This window comes from Nansenia antarctica (genome assembly GCF_963989245.1).
Source record: "Nansenia antarctica genome assembly, chromosome: 3".
Taxonomy (NCBI): domain Eukaryota; kingdom Metazoa; phylum Chordata; class Actinopteri; order Argentiniformes; family Microstomatidae; genus Nansenia; species Nansenia antarctica.
The window spans coordinates 67,424,053-67,437,135 of NC_137688.1; the positions used below are offsets into that span (position 1 = coordinate 67,424,053).

The 13,083-nt window shown below is 51.6% G+C and overlaps 2 protein-coding genes across 2 annotated transcripts in view; one reads left to right on the top strand and one right to left on the bottom strand.

Moving 5' to 3' along the window:
- The window catches only part of LOC308153164 (histone H2A-like), a gene marked incomplete at both ends in the record, with an annotated part of 1,101 nt that extends 729 nt beyond the window's left edge, over nucleotides 1–372 (bottom strand). The window contains one exon of the mRNA XM_080526253.1: nucleotides 1–372. This exon is cut by the window's left edge and continues 7 nt beyond it. Coding sequence (XP_080382379.1) covers nucleotides 1–372 — 372 coding nt within the window.
- LOC308152062 (histone H1-like) overlaps nucleotides 1–13,083 on the top strand; it is a gene marked incomplete at both ends in the record, with an annotated part of 166,941 nt that overhangs the window by 61,064 nt on the left and 92,794 nt on the right. The window lies entirely within an intron of this gene.

Consider the following 13,083-nt stretch of genomic DNA (forward strand, 5'->3'; position numbering starts at 1 on the left):
CGGCCTTCTCGTCTTCTTGGGGAGCAGCACTGCCTGGATGTTGGGCAGCACACCACCCTGAGCGATGGTCACACCGCCCAGCAGTTTGTTCAGCTCCTCGTCGTTACGGACGGCCAGCTGCAGGTGACGTGGGATGATACGAGTCTTCTTGTTGTCGCGGGCGGCGTTACCGGCCAACTCCAGGATCTCAGCAGTCAGGTACTCGAGCACGGCGGCCAGGTAGACCGGTGCGCCAGCGCCCACACGCTGGGCATAGTTGCCCTTGCGTAGGAGCCTATGGACACGGCCCACAGGGAACTGAAGCCCAGCGCGAGAAGAGCGGGTCTTTGCCTTGGCTCTGGCCTTGCCTCCAGTTTTGCCTCTTCCTGACATGGTGACGGTTTAACGGGATCTCAAACAAGATGAAGAAAATAATTTCAGATAACAGTTCTATATCGTGGAGCTCCGCCCCATAGGGGAGCTCTGCTCCTATTGGTTTACCCGCTACCTAAAGTAGCCAATGACTGAATTTTTCAATGCCTGCGCCCGCCTGGGGTGCTATATAAAGGGGCGTCCTTCGCTCCCTCATTCTCCCAAAAAGTTCAGCACGGGTTGAATCTGAAGACTGAGAAGGACGACTACTAGACTGGTGGACCCGCCAGCCTTTCCCTTCGAGATGGATCGTCCGCCGCCGATAAAGAAGTTTTTCCGGGACTCCTGCCGCTGCCGCTCCCTAGCAGCGGAGGACGGACACGACTACTGCCACGTCTGCCTCGGCCCCGAACATGCCGAGGCGGCGTTGGTCGCCTCCCCCAGCTGCCTCCCCTGCTCTCTCCTTTCCGTCGAGGACAGGAGTAGGAGGGTGGCCTGGTTCAAGGAGAGCGTTCCCCTGACGGGCGCTATCTCGGAGATGCTATCCGACTCGGATAACTCTGACGATGATACGTCCGGACAGGCCCCAGAGCGGCGTTCTGGGCGGGCGACTCCCCGAGTAGGGATGGTCCCGCCCGCTCAGCCAGCCCTGATATCAAGCCGCCCTCAGCCAGCTGTGTGGTCGGTGTCGGTGTCAGGGTCAGAGAGCTCTGAGGAGGGCGAGCGGCAGGTAGAGGCTCACGAGCTCCCCGCCATCGCCCCCCCATCACTCCTCCACGACTTCCAGGGCCTCCTGGAAGCTGCGGCGGATGTGTTGGGGATCCCCCGTCCTGCCTCCCCTCCCCCAACGACGGATTTCTTCTGGGAGAAGGAATTGTTTTACGGGAGGAGGGCGAAACGACAGGACCAACCTCCTAACGCTGTCCTCCCAGGCTTGGATAAGTTTGTGGAGGACACGTGGAGGGAACCACTCACAAGCAGGGCGCCGGTAAAGGTGTTCCTGCCCTTTACTAGAGTGGAGGGACTCGCGGAGGGGATGACCAATGGCTCCCCGCCGCTCGAACCAGCGCTGGCGGCCTACTTGGTGCCGGGGTCCAGCGCTTGGTCGGTGCCCAAGAAACCCACGCTGCCTAACCAGCGTGACAAATTTAACGCCGCCCTGGTGGACAAGAGCTATGCTCTCGGTGCCCAGGCGGCAGCGGCGGCAAATAACATCGCCATGTTTACCGCTGCCATTGCGAAGCTCACCGCAGACCGACCCGACGGTCTGTCTGCGGCGGAGACGGAGCTCCTGAGCAAGCTCAGTGCAGCGACGATGCACCTGGCCCAGGGCGTCGCGACCTGTGGAGGTCGCCTGATGGCAAATGCGGTGATACAGCAGCGGCAAATGTGGCTGTCTCTTACCACCATGACCGGGGCGGACCGGATGGCCCTGCTGAATGCTCCAATAGAGCGACAAGGGCTATTCGGTCCCGCCATGGATACCATGACAAGGCGCCTGGCCGCGATGGAGGAGGCTAAAAAGCACCTGGCCAGACACCTCCCTCTTCAGCGACCTTCCACCTCTTCTTCTTCTTCCGCAGGTAGACCGTCAGTGACGGCGACTGCGAAACGGAGGGTGCGGCGTAATGCAGGGTGGGCTCCGCCTCTACCGACGGCGCCATACCCTACTCAGCCTTTCCAGCCTCCGCCGCCGACCACCGAGGGTGCCCGCTTCGGCCCCCCACGGCAGCGTAACCCCCCCACAGCATGGCGTGGGGGTAAACGCAAGAGGAATGCGTGACTGGCGGGGGTTCGGTAATGACCCCGCCACCGCTTTCACTGGCGGGAGGGTCGGTGATGACCCCCACCAGTTGTTCCTACCTCAAAAAATAAAGAGGCAAAAGAGGGTAAATCCCCACATTACTTTTTCAGTAAAGGTGGCTTTTTCCATGTAATCTACCAGAGCGGAGACCCACCTGCCTTGTCAGAGTGTGGTCGGATCGCTACCGATTAGAAACAAGACGGAGACTGGCCCAGCTTACCGGCGTGTGGCCAGTTTTCTGCCTAACAGTAGAGACGGGCCCAGCTTACCGGCGTGTGGCCAGCTCTCTGCCTAACAGGCTTACCCCTATCACGACACGAAGCGGGTTAAACACCCCTGTATGTCGCCGTATAGAGGGACTGTTATCTACCAGAGCGGTGACCCACCTGCCTTGTCAGGGCGTGGTCCAATCGCTACCGGTTAGAAACAAAGGCGGAGACTGGACCAGCTTACTAGCGTGTGACCAGCTCTCTGCCTAACGTTTTTACCCCTATCACGACACAATAGAGGTTAAACACCCCTGTCTGTAGCCGTATAGAGGGGTCGTTATGTACATCAAAAACCCCTCCATGTCTATCAGGACCTGGCCCAGCTCGTGAGCGTGCGGCCGGTTCTTTGATTATCAGGCATAATAAACCTGCGTCAATAAAGAGCATTGTTACACATAACAAACACTCTTTACAGACGGCAGCCCATCCCTTCGAAATGACCCCGCCTTGGGCTGTGCCACCTCCTCGGTGTACAGCGGCGGCTGGGATCATACAGAAATTCAAGTTTTTTCTGTCGACTGCACCACAACAGACGGTCCAGCCGCTGTTGTTGCGTTATGCAGAATGGCTAGAAGGGACAGGTATTCTGTCGGGCTGACTAGACAGGACATTGAGGAGGGGATATGCACTACAGTTCATTCAGCCTCCTCCGCCCTTCAGGGGCATGAGAGAGACTGTTTGTTGTCCTGCCCGATAAAGACACGTGCGCTCCAGGAGGAGATTACGAATCTCCTAACAAAGGGCGCAGTGACATTGGTTCCGAGGGACCAGTGGGACATGAGGTAGTACTCCTCGTATTTCCTTGTCCCAAAGAATTCGGGAGACATGAGACCCAGACTAGATTTAGGGTCCTCAACGAGAGAGTGGCGAAACGCCCCTTTCGTAGATACCTGAGGGTCGCGTATTTCGTGTGCCAATTACAGAGTGGCACAGGAAATTCCTACGTTTTACTTTCCAAGGGAAGGTTTACGAGTACACGCGCCTGCCCTTCGGGTACACGCTTGCTCCTCGAATTTTCTCCGAATGCGTGCAGACAGCACTCGAACCACTGAGGCGAAACGAGATACGCATATTAGCATATCTCGACGACCTACTGGTCTTGGCCCAATGCCCAAATCGAGCCATTCGGGACGCAACCTCACTGGTGCAGCACCTCACTCAGCTGGGGTTAGCTGTAAACTGGACAGAGAGTGCTCCGTGGCCGGTTCAACAGTTTTCCTATCAAGGCATTCAGTTGGATACTGCCGAGATGAAGGCCAGTTTATCGGCACCACGGAGAGCGACACTGACGTCAGCTCTCCGGGTGTGTCGAGTGACAAATACGATCACCGCTCTGTCAAGGATGTCCTTACTAGGACTGATGTCTGCAGCCCATGTAGTGGTCCCCTTAGGCCTGTTACACATGCGCAGACTGCAGAGGCGGTTCGCAGGACTGCGACTGGTTCCAGTGAGACGCCGTCGCAAGTTGATTGAAATACAGAGATCGGTTAAAACCGACCTGAGCTACTGGAGAGACCCGTGCGTCATCGCGCGCGGAGTCGCCTGAGTTCGCTGAAAGCTCTCCACATTCCAGGTCTGCTCAACGAAGGAGCAGATCTGTTATCACGGGGAGGCCCGAGGGACGACGACTGGAGGTTAGCACCCTCCATTGTGTCGCTGATTTGGGCATGGTTCGGGCAAGCAGAAGTGTTTCTGTTTGCGTCACGGACGAATGCGCAGTGTCACCTTGGGTTCTCCCTGCGGCCTGCGCGAACAGGACAACCCGCCATTGGGAGTCGATACATTCGCACACCACCCATGGCCGAGGGTCCTGTTATACGCGTTCCCACCCCTGACATCTATCCTCCCACTGTTGGCACGAGTGAGGTCAGAGAGGCTAGAGTTAATTCTTGTAGCCCCGGACCGTCCCGGAGCCCCGTGGTTTCCGGAACTGATGGAGATGTTGGTAGAGGGCCCATGGCCCATACCTCATCGACAAGATGCACTCTCTCAAGCCGGAGGCTTGGTGAAGGGGCCGCCTATGAGGGGGGGCCCCTCATGGCCTGGTTACTGAGAGGGATTGTTAGAACGCAGGGGTCTGACAGACGCGGTCATTCAGACCATTCAGAGTGCGCGCGCGCAATCCACTGCAAAGGGATATGCGGCGCGCTGGCGAGTTTTACACAGTGGTGTGAGGGACAGGACGTTGACCCTGTCTGTTGTCGGGTCGAAACGTTCTTGTGCTTCTTACAGTCGCTGTTGACAAGGGATTGGCGGCGGGAACTATTAAAGTTTACGCTGCCATCTCAGCTTGTCATGAGGGTTTTGCGACAACGACACTGTTCAGTCATTCGCTGGTTAAGCGTTTTTTGACTGGAGTGTGTAGGCTTAGACGCCCTCATAGGACTCTAATGCCAAAATGGGACCTGTCGATTGTGCTAGAGGCGCTGTGCGTGCCCCCATTCGAACCCATTGACACTGTGTCGTTGCGTTTATTGTCTCTCAAGACGAGTCTACTCCTCGCCTTGACTACGGCTAAGCGAGTGAGTGATTTATGTGCTCTCTCGACACGGGCAGATTGTTTGATCATATCTGATGACGAAACACAAGCTGTGTTATGCCCTAACCCGGCTTTTATCCCTAAGGTTAATCGTGGGTTTAGGGTTCAGAGCTGTGCTCTGAGCGCCTTTTTTCCTCCTCCTCACGACGGAGAGAGGGAGAGGCGTTTACATTGTCTATGTCCAGTGCGCGCGTTGGCACAATATGTGAAGCGCACAGCAGGACTGAGATCTTCTCCCCAGCTTCTGATCTGCTACGGCGGACAGAAAGCCGGGGCACTACTCTCGAAGCAGAGGCTGTCCCATTGGATTTGCGAGGCTATTAGCCTCGCATACGAATCGAAGGGGCAGCCCGTGCCGACTGGCATTCGGGCTCATTCCACCAGGGGCATGGCCACATCAGTGGCCATTCTCAGGGGCGTGGGAGTGGAGGAGATATGTGAGGCGGCGTCTTGGTCGTCGCCATCACCTTTTGTACGGTATTACTTGAAAGATATTTCTTCCTCATCCTTTTCTCATTCTGTCCTCAGTTTTGCTGATGACTGATGTAGTGGGGAAGGCACTTGGATTACCCTGGTCATGGGGATTCTATTCAAGTGCTGTCAGGATGAATACGGATGTGCCTGGGGAGGGGACCCTCCTCCAGGACATGTTCCGTTAGATCAACAACCCTACGTGCTCACGTAAGGGTTAGATCAGTGATATTTCTTCCTCATCCTTTTCTCATTCTGTCCTCAGTCTTGCTGATGACTGATGTAGTGGGAAAGGCACTTGGATTACCCTGGTCATGGGGATTCTATTCAAGTGCTGTCAGGATGAATACGGATGTGCCTGTGGAGGGGACCCTCCTCCAGGACATGTTCTGTTAGATCAACAACCCAACGTAAGGGTTAGGTAAGTGATATTTCTTCCGCATCCTTTTCTCATTCTGTCCTCAGTTTTGCTGATGACTGATGTAGTGGGGAAGGCACTTGGATTACCCTGGTCATGGGGATTCTATTCAAGTGCTGTCAGGATGAATACGGATGTGCCTGGGGAGGGGACCCTCCTCCAGGACATGTTCCGTTAGATCAACAACCCTACGTGCTCACGTAAGGGTTAGATCAGTGATATTTCTTCCTCATCCTTTTCTCATTCTGTCCTCAGTCTTGCTGATGACTGATGTAGTGGGGAAGGCACTTGGATTACCCTGGTTGGGGATTCTATTCAAGTGCTGTCAGGATGATTACGGATGTGCTTGGGGAGGGGACCCTCCTCCAGGACATGTTCCGTTAGATCTACAACCCTACGTGCTCACGTAAGGGCTAGATCAGTGGAGCAGACTCGGTGTGGGTTGGGCCAACTTTTTAAGGTTGTCTTGAACCAACATCAGTGGTCAGCTCCGGGTGCCGCTGAGATTGTTTTCGGACTAATAGTCTCAGTGGGGGTACATTTGGCCTCGCTCGCTCCGCCTAAACCAATAGGAGCAGAGCTCCCCTATGGGGCGGAGCTCCACGATATAGAACGAAAGTTATGGAGATAGACTCCAGTTCTATGAGTGGAGCGGAGCCCCATAGGGCTGCTGGCCCACTTCGACTTGTTCAAACCCGGCTGTTTTGTATGTTTGGGAGAATGATGGAGCGAAGTACGCCCCTTTATATAGCACCCCAGGCGGGCGCAGGCATTGAAAAATTCAGTCATTGGCTACTTTAGGTAGCGGGGTAAACCAATAGGAGCAGAGCTCCCCTATGGGGCTCCGCTCCACTCATAGAACTGGAGTCTATCTCCATAACTATCGTTTCTTGCTATAGGCGGTCCTTTATATCAGGGAACGCCCATTGGGAAAAATATTATTGATCGCCCCCAAATATATCACTGTAACCCTAACCCTAAACACAACTATGTAATATATCACTGTAACCCTAACCCTAAACACAACGATGTAATATATTATTATTATTATTATTATTATTATTATTATTATTATTATAACCTTTATTTTACCAGGCGAGACAATTAAGAACAACATTCTTATTTACAATGCCGGCCTGTAGAAATAGCACTGTACACACAACTATGTAATATATCACTGTAAACACAACTATGTAATATATCACTGTAAACACAACTATGCAATATATCACTGTAAACACAACTATGTAATATATCACTGTAAACACAACAATGCAATATATCACTGCAAACACAACTATGTAATATATCACTGTAAACACAACTATGTAATATATCACTGTAAACACAACTATGCAATATATCACTGTAAACACAACTATGTAATATATCACTGTAAACACAACAATGTAATATATCACTGCAAACACAACTATGTAATATATCACTGTACACACAACTATGTAATATATCACTGTAAACACAACTATGTCATTTCAATAAAAATACACAATGAAAACACTTGTGCTGATTATAGACGCTTAATGGCACGTTTTTAATTTTCAAAAGATTGCATATATTTTGTATTGACTATAAAATAGTATTAATGCATTTAAACATTGAGACAAGAAGCTGTCTTCTGTACCCGCTCTTTGGGGTAAGTAGTACAGACAAATCTGTTTACTTGGAGCTGGTGTATTTGGTTACGGCCTTGGTGCCCTCGGACACGGCGTGTTTGGCCAGCTCACCGGGGAGCAGCAGACGCACGGCGGTCTGGATCTCCCTGGAGGTGATGGTAGATCCACATGTGAACGCCGTTTAAACTATTATTATATTTAATTATTTATTTTAAATCCACCTGTCCCGAGAAATTGGTCATGCGTATGTATGCAGTGTAGTACATCTAACCGCTGCTCATTTTTTGAGCCTTGATTGGCTACGAGTAGTTGACAGAGTGCAGCAGCTTGCACAGGGCCTGGTCTTCAAGATACGCTACACCACAAAGACACCCAAGTACCTGTCAACATACTTCCAAAAAGTGAACAACGTCCACACATACAATACCAGAGGAAGCTCCACGAACCACGTTCAACCGCGTTGCACCACAAACAAGGGGTTAAACTGCAAACTATGCAGTAAACATGTGGAACGCCCTTCCTATAATCTTAAAGGAGTGCAAAACACTGCCCACCTTCAAAACCACTCTCAAAAAACATTTACAGGAGGCTGCAATCCGTAACTGGACCCTCTAAATCAAAAATCAGATTAAAAGACCCGAACTACCCACTGTACATACTTTGTGTTTTGTCCCCCGCCCCCACCTGTGGTGTATGTCCCCACCTGTCCTACCCGCTGTACATACCTAATGTTTTGTTGTATTGTTCTTCCCATGATGGATGTATATTTATCTTGTAGATAGTACTAGTTATTTGTCTGTATTATCTTGTAGATAGTACTAGTTTTTTTTTTGTCTGTCTTACATGTAACGATGAATTGAGAATCAAGGACCCCAATTGAAATAAGCCAGTGGCTTTCTTGGGTTTTTATCCTGTTAGTTGACCTTGTATGTAATATGTACTTTCATGTACCTACTTCTGCAAATCTTCTAATAAAGTTTTCAATCAATCAATCAATAGTCACTCCTGTCCATTATATTAATAGAGGAAACCGTTTTGGACAACTAGTGAGCAACAAACAAGTGAGGAACAAAAAAGGCGCGCAAAACCTCCGGCGCGTTCAAGGACTGGAGTCTTTGAAAATTGTAACATCGAGTAATTGATACATATGCCTTATACATGCTTGTTATGTTATGTATACTTTCTGTAGAGTATTTGGGTTTGCATCTATTGCTCTAGCATTGTTTATTCTACCTGGCCTGAGTATGTTACGTCACTACGTGATTACGTACCTGTTGGACGTACCTCCCAGCTTTCCTATGTAGGAAGTCACATGCAATGTAACGTGGTCATTTCTCCAAGTAAAGAAACTAGTAAACTACCGTCCGTTTCTCCGTGATTATTTGAGTAGCCTACTAACCACAGTAGGTACACAACAGTGGCGACGAGGTGGTTGGAAAGTGAACCCTGTCTCTGATATGACCGAACTTGTTTCGCGGGAACAACAAACGGAGACTAGTGACTCCGACGTGAGTAGTGAATGTGAAAGTGAATGTGAAAGTCCAGTTATACAGCGTGGCAAGATGGCTAGAATTGGATCAATTGACCCGTTTGACGGCGCGACGGATGACTGGGTCGAATATACAGAACGCATTTCACAGTATTTCAAGGCAAATGACATTGAGGATGACAAACATGTTGCAGTGTTGCTGAGTGCGATGGGGGGGAAATCATATGGCCTGTTGCGCAGCTTAACTGCCCCAGAAAAGCCTTCCGTAAAAACATTCCAGCAACTGGTGGAGGTAATGAAAGAACATTTATCCCCAAAACCACTACTAATTGCTGAACGTTTCAGATTCCATAGACGAAATCAACATGAGGGTGAATCCATAGTCAGTTACGTGGCTGAGCTGAAGAGACTCACTGAACATTGTGAATTTGCAAATGGACTGAATGATGCGTTGAGAGACCGTTTGGTATGTGGCATTCTTGGTGAGGCCATACAGAAGAGACTGCTAACAGAGGCCGGCCTCACGTTCAAAAGGGCAGTGGAAATCGCAGTCTCAATGGAAACAGCAGCCAGGGATGCTGTTGAACTGCAGACAGGAGTAAAGGCAGTAAATGTAAACAAAATGGCAACCGTCACACAAACAAGAGAGCAAGAACTGTGTTACAGGTGTGGGAGGGGCTCGCATTCCCCATCACAGTGTAGGTTTAAAGACGAAGTCTGCAGACTATGTAACAAAACTGGACATATCCAGAGGGTGTGTCGCTCTGGAAAATCAAGAGTGTACAAAAATGAAAAAAAGACACAGTGGAGTGCGCAAAAGAACAGGAAAGTGCACAACATGGAGGAGGCTGCAGACGACGAGTCAGACGAGGAGAGTGAACATACCAATAGCTTGGATGTTTACCATGTCAAAGGAGGCGGCAGGGAAGCTATCTGGCTTGCACCACAGGTGAATGGCAAACAAGTACAAATGGAACTGGATACCGGCTCTGCAGTGTCAGTGATGGCACACATTGACTTTGTGAAGTACTTTGGAGACCAGAAGCTGAACCCATCATCTATCCTCCTAAAAACATACACTGGAGAGAAAATCAAGCCCCTCGGAGTACTGCCTGTGGATGTACAACACAATGGTCAACAACGCATTTTGGACTTGTACGTCGTAAGAAGAGGAGGACCAGCGTTGTGGGGGCGAGACTGGCTGAGGAAGCTGCAGCTGGACTGGAAATCCATTAAGAGCCTGCAGGTGGCGCCAAACCCCACTCACAAGTCCACAGAGGTGAAACTGGAGAAAGTCTTGGATGCCGCAGCACCTGTATTCCAAGACGGCATCGGGACATTAAAACACATCAAGGGAAAAATCGTTCTCCAAGACGGAGCCAACCCACGTTTCCACAAAGCACGCCCAGTTCCATACGCCATACGACAGAAAGTGGAAGCTGAGCTGGACCGCCTGGAAGCTGATGGGATCCTGTCCAAGGTAGACTGGAGTCCATGGGCCACACCCGTTGTCCCAGTAGCAAAGAAGTCAGGGGCAGTGAGGCTGTGTGGAGACTTCAAGATCACCATCAATCCTGTGCTACAAGCAGAACAATATCCATTACCCAGGATTGAGGACATCTTCGCAAACCTGGCCGGTGGAAAACGGTTCACCAAGGTGGACCTGGCTGAAGCCTATCTACAGATGGAGATAGAAGAAGACTCAAAGATGTTCCTGACGATAAACACTTTGAAAGGCCTGTACCGATACAACAGGCTGGTCTTCGGAGTGGCCTCTGCCCCGGCCATATGGCAGCGAGCCATGGATCAGGTGTTACAAGGGATTCCAGGCACACAGTGCTACTTAGATGATATCATTGTGACGGGGGCCAACGATAACGAACACCTGGAGAACCTCCAGAAGGTCTTACAGAGACTTCAAGACTACGGACTCCGGGCCAGACGTGACAAGTGTGAGTTTTTTAAATCATGTATCACATACTGTGGCCACACCATCGATGCACAGGGCTTGCATAGATGCAAAGAGAAAATCGAGGCCGTCATGGAGGCTCCTCAGCCACAGGATGTACAGCAGCTGAGGTCGTTTCTCGGATTCATCAACTACTACAACCGGTTCATGCCTAACCTGTCCACGGTGCTCTACCCGTTGAACCAACTACTTCAGGCAGAACGGAAATGGAAATGGACCACAGAATGTGAACAGGCCTTCCAGGAAGTGAAGAAGCTTGTGACATCGGAGACAGTACTCACACACTACGACCCCTCCTTGCCTGTGAAGTTAGCATGCGACGCTTCGCCGTATGGTATAGGAGCCGTTATGTCACATGTGATGCGGGATGGGACCGAAAGACCAATAGCGTTCGCCTCACGCTCCCTGGCCCCGGCCGAGAAGAATTACTCTCAAATAGACAAGGAGGCGTTGGGCCTGGTCTGGGGCGTAAAACGGTTTAACCAGTACCTGTACGGCAGGGAGTTCATCCTGGTGACTGACCATCAACCGCTGGTCTCGATATTCAACCCCCAGAAGGCGATTCCCGTGACAGCTGCAGCACGGATGCAACGCTGGGCCCTGTTCCTAGGAGGGCACCGGTACAAGATCGAATTCAAGAGAACACTGCAACACGCCAACGCAGACGGGTTGTCCCGGCTGCCACTTGACACAGCAACAACGACAAAGGGGGACAAGGAACCGGTGGAGATGTTCACACTCATGCAACTCGAAAGCCTCCCGGTGACGGCGGAAATGATTGAGAGAGAGAGACCCGGAAAGAGGCAACTCTCTCACAAGTGTACAGAGCAACGCAGACTGGCTGGACAACCCACGAAGGGTCTCCCCTCACTCCCTATTACCGACGTAGGGACGAGCTCACCATTGACTCTGGATGCCTTATGTGGGGAATGAGGATCGTCATCCCCACCAAGCTCAGGTCCAGGGTGCTGGAAGAGCTACACAGTGGCCATCTGGGAGTGGTGAAGATGAAAGCACTCGCCAGGAGCTACGTCTGGTGGCCGGGGATTGACCAACAGATAGAACAGCTCGCCATGCATTGCTCTGGCTGCCAGCGTGTACAGAATGAGCCGACAGTTGCACCTCTCCATGCCTGGGAATGGCCTGCATCCCCATGGCAAGGTATCCACATTGATTTCGCCGGTCCATTCATGGGGACAACATTCCTAGTGGTGGTCGATGCATGCTCAAGGTGGCCAGAAGTGTTCACCATGAGCTCCACGACAACAGCCCACACGATCGACGTGTTGAGAAGCCTCTTTGCAAGAACTGGTATCCCCGAACAGTTGGTGAGTGACAATGGTCCACAATTCACGGCTAATGAATTCCAGATGTTCCTGAAGCTCAATGGAATTCGCCACATAACATCAGCCCCCTATCATCCGGCTACCAACGGGCTCGCCGAGAGGTTCGTACAAACCCTAAAACAAGGTCTGCGAGCTATGGCAGATGCCTCTCTCTCTCTACGTCAGAAGCTGGCCAATGTCCTGTTTGCCTACCGTAACGCCACTCACGCTACTACTAACCGGACACCCGCCATGCTGTTCCTGGGACGTGGGTTACGCTCAAGACTGGACTTGCTTAAGCCAAATCTGCGGCGGACTGTAATGGATCGGCAGATCAGACAGGGTCTAAGGGCGCACGACAGGGAAACACGTCAACTAGAGATTGGACAGACTGTGCTGGCCAGGGATTACCGTGGAGAACACAAGTGGGTGCCCGGCATAATCAAAGAAAGACAAGGGCCCTTGTCCTACACTGTAGAAGTAGCTCCTGACACTGTCTGGCGACGCCACCTTGACCAACTACGGAGGTCAGAGGTACGCACTGCAGAAGAGGTGGTGGATCCTGCTGCACGTATCACCGCTGCTCAGGAGAGCCTGAGCCTGCCTACCTCCAACACTGCTCAGGAGAGCCGGGGCCTGCCGACCTCCGACCGTGTAACGGGGTGTCTGCCTAGCCCTGGTCGGCCCCTGACCCCACGCCTGGGTCTCCCTGCTGGTGGTGCGAGCCCGGGGGTCACACCCCCGGAGGAGAGACGTTATCCAACACGCACCCACAGACCTCCAGACAAACTATCTCTCTGAATAAGACACT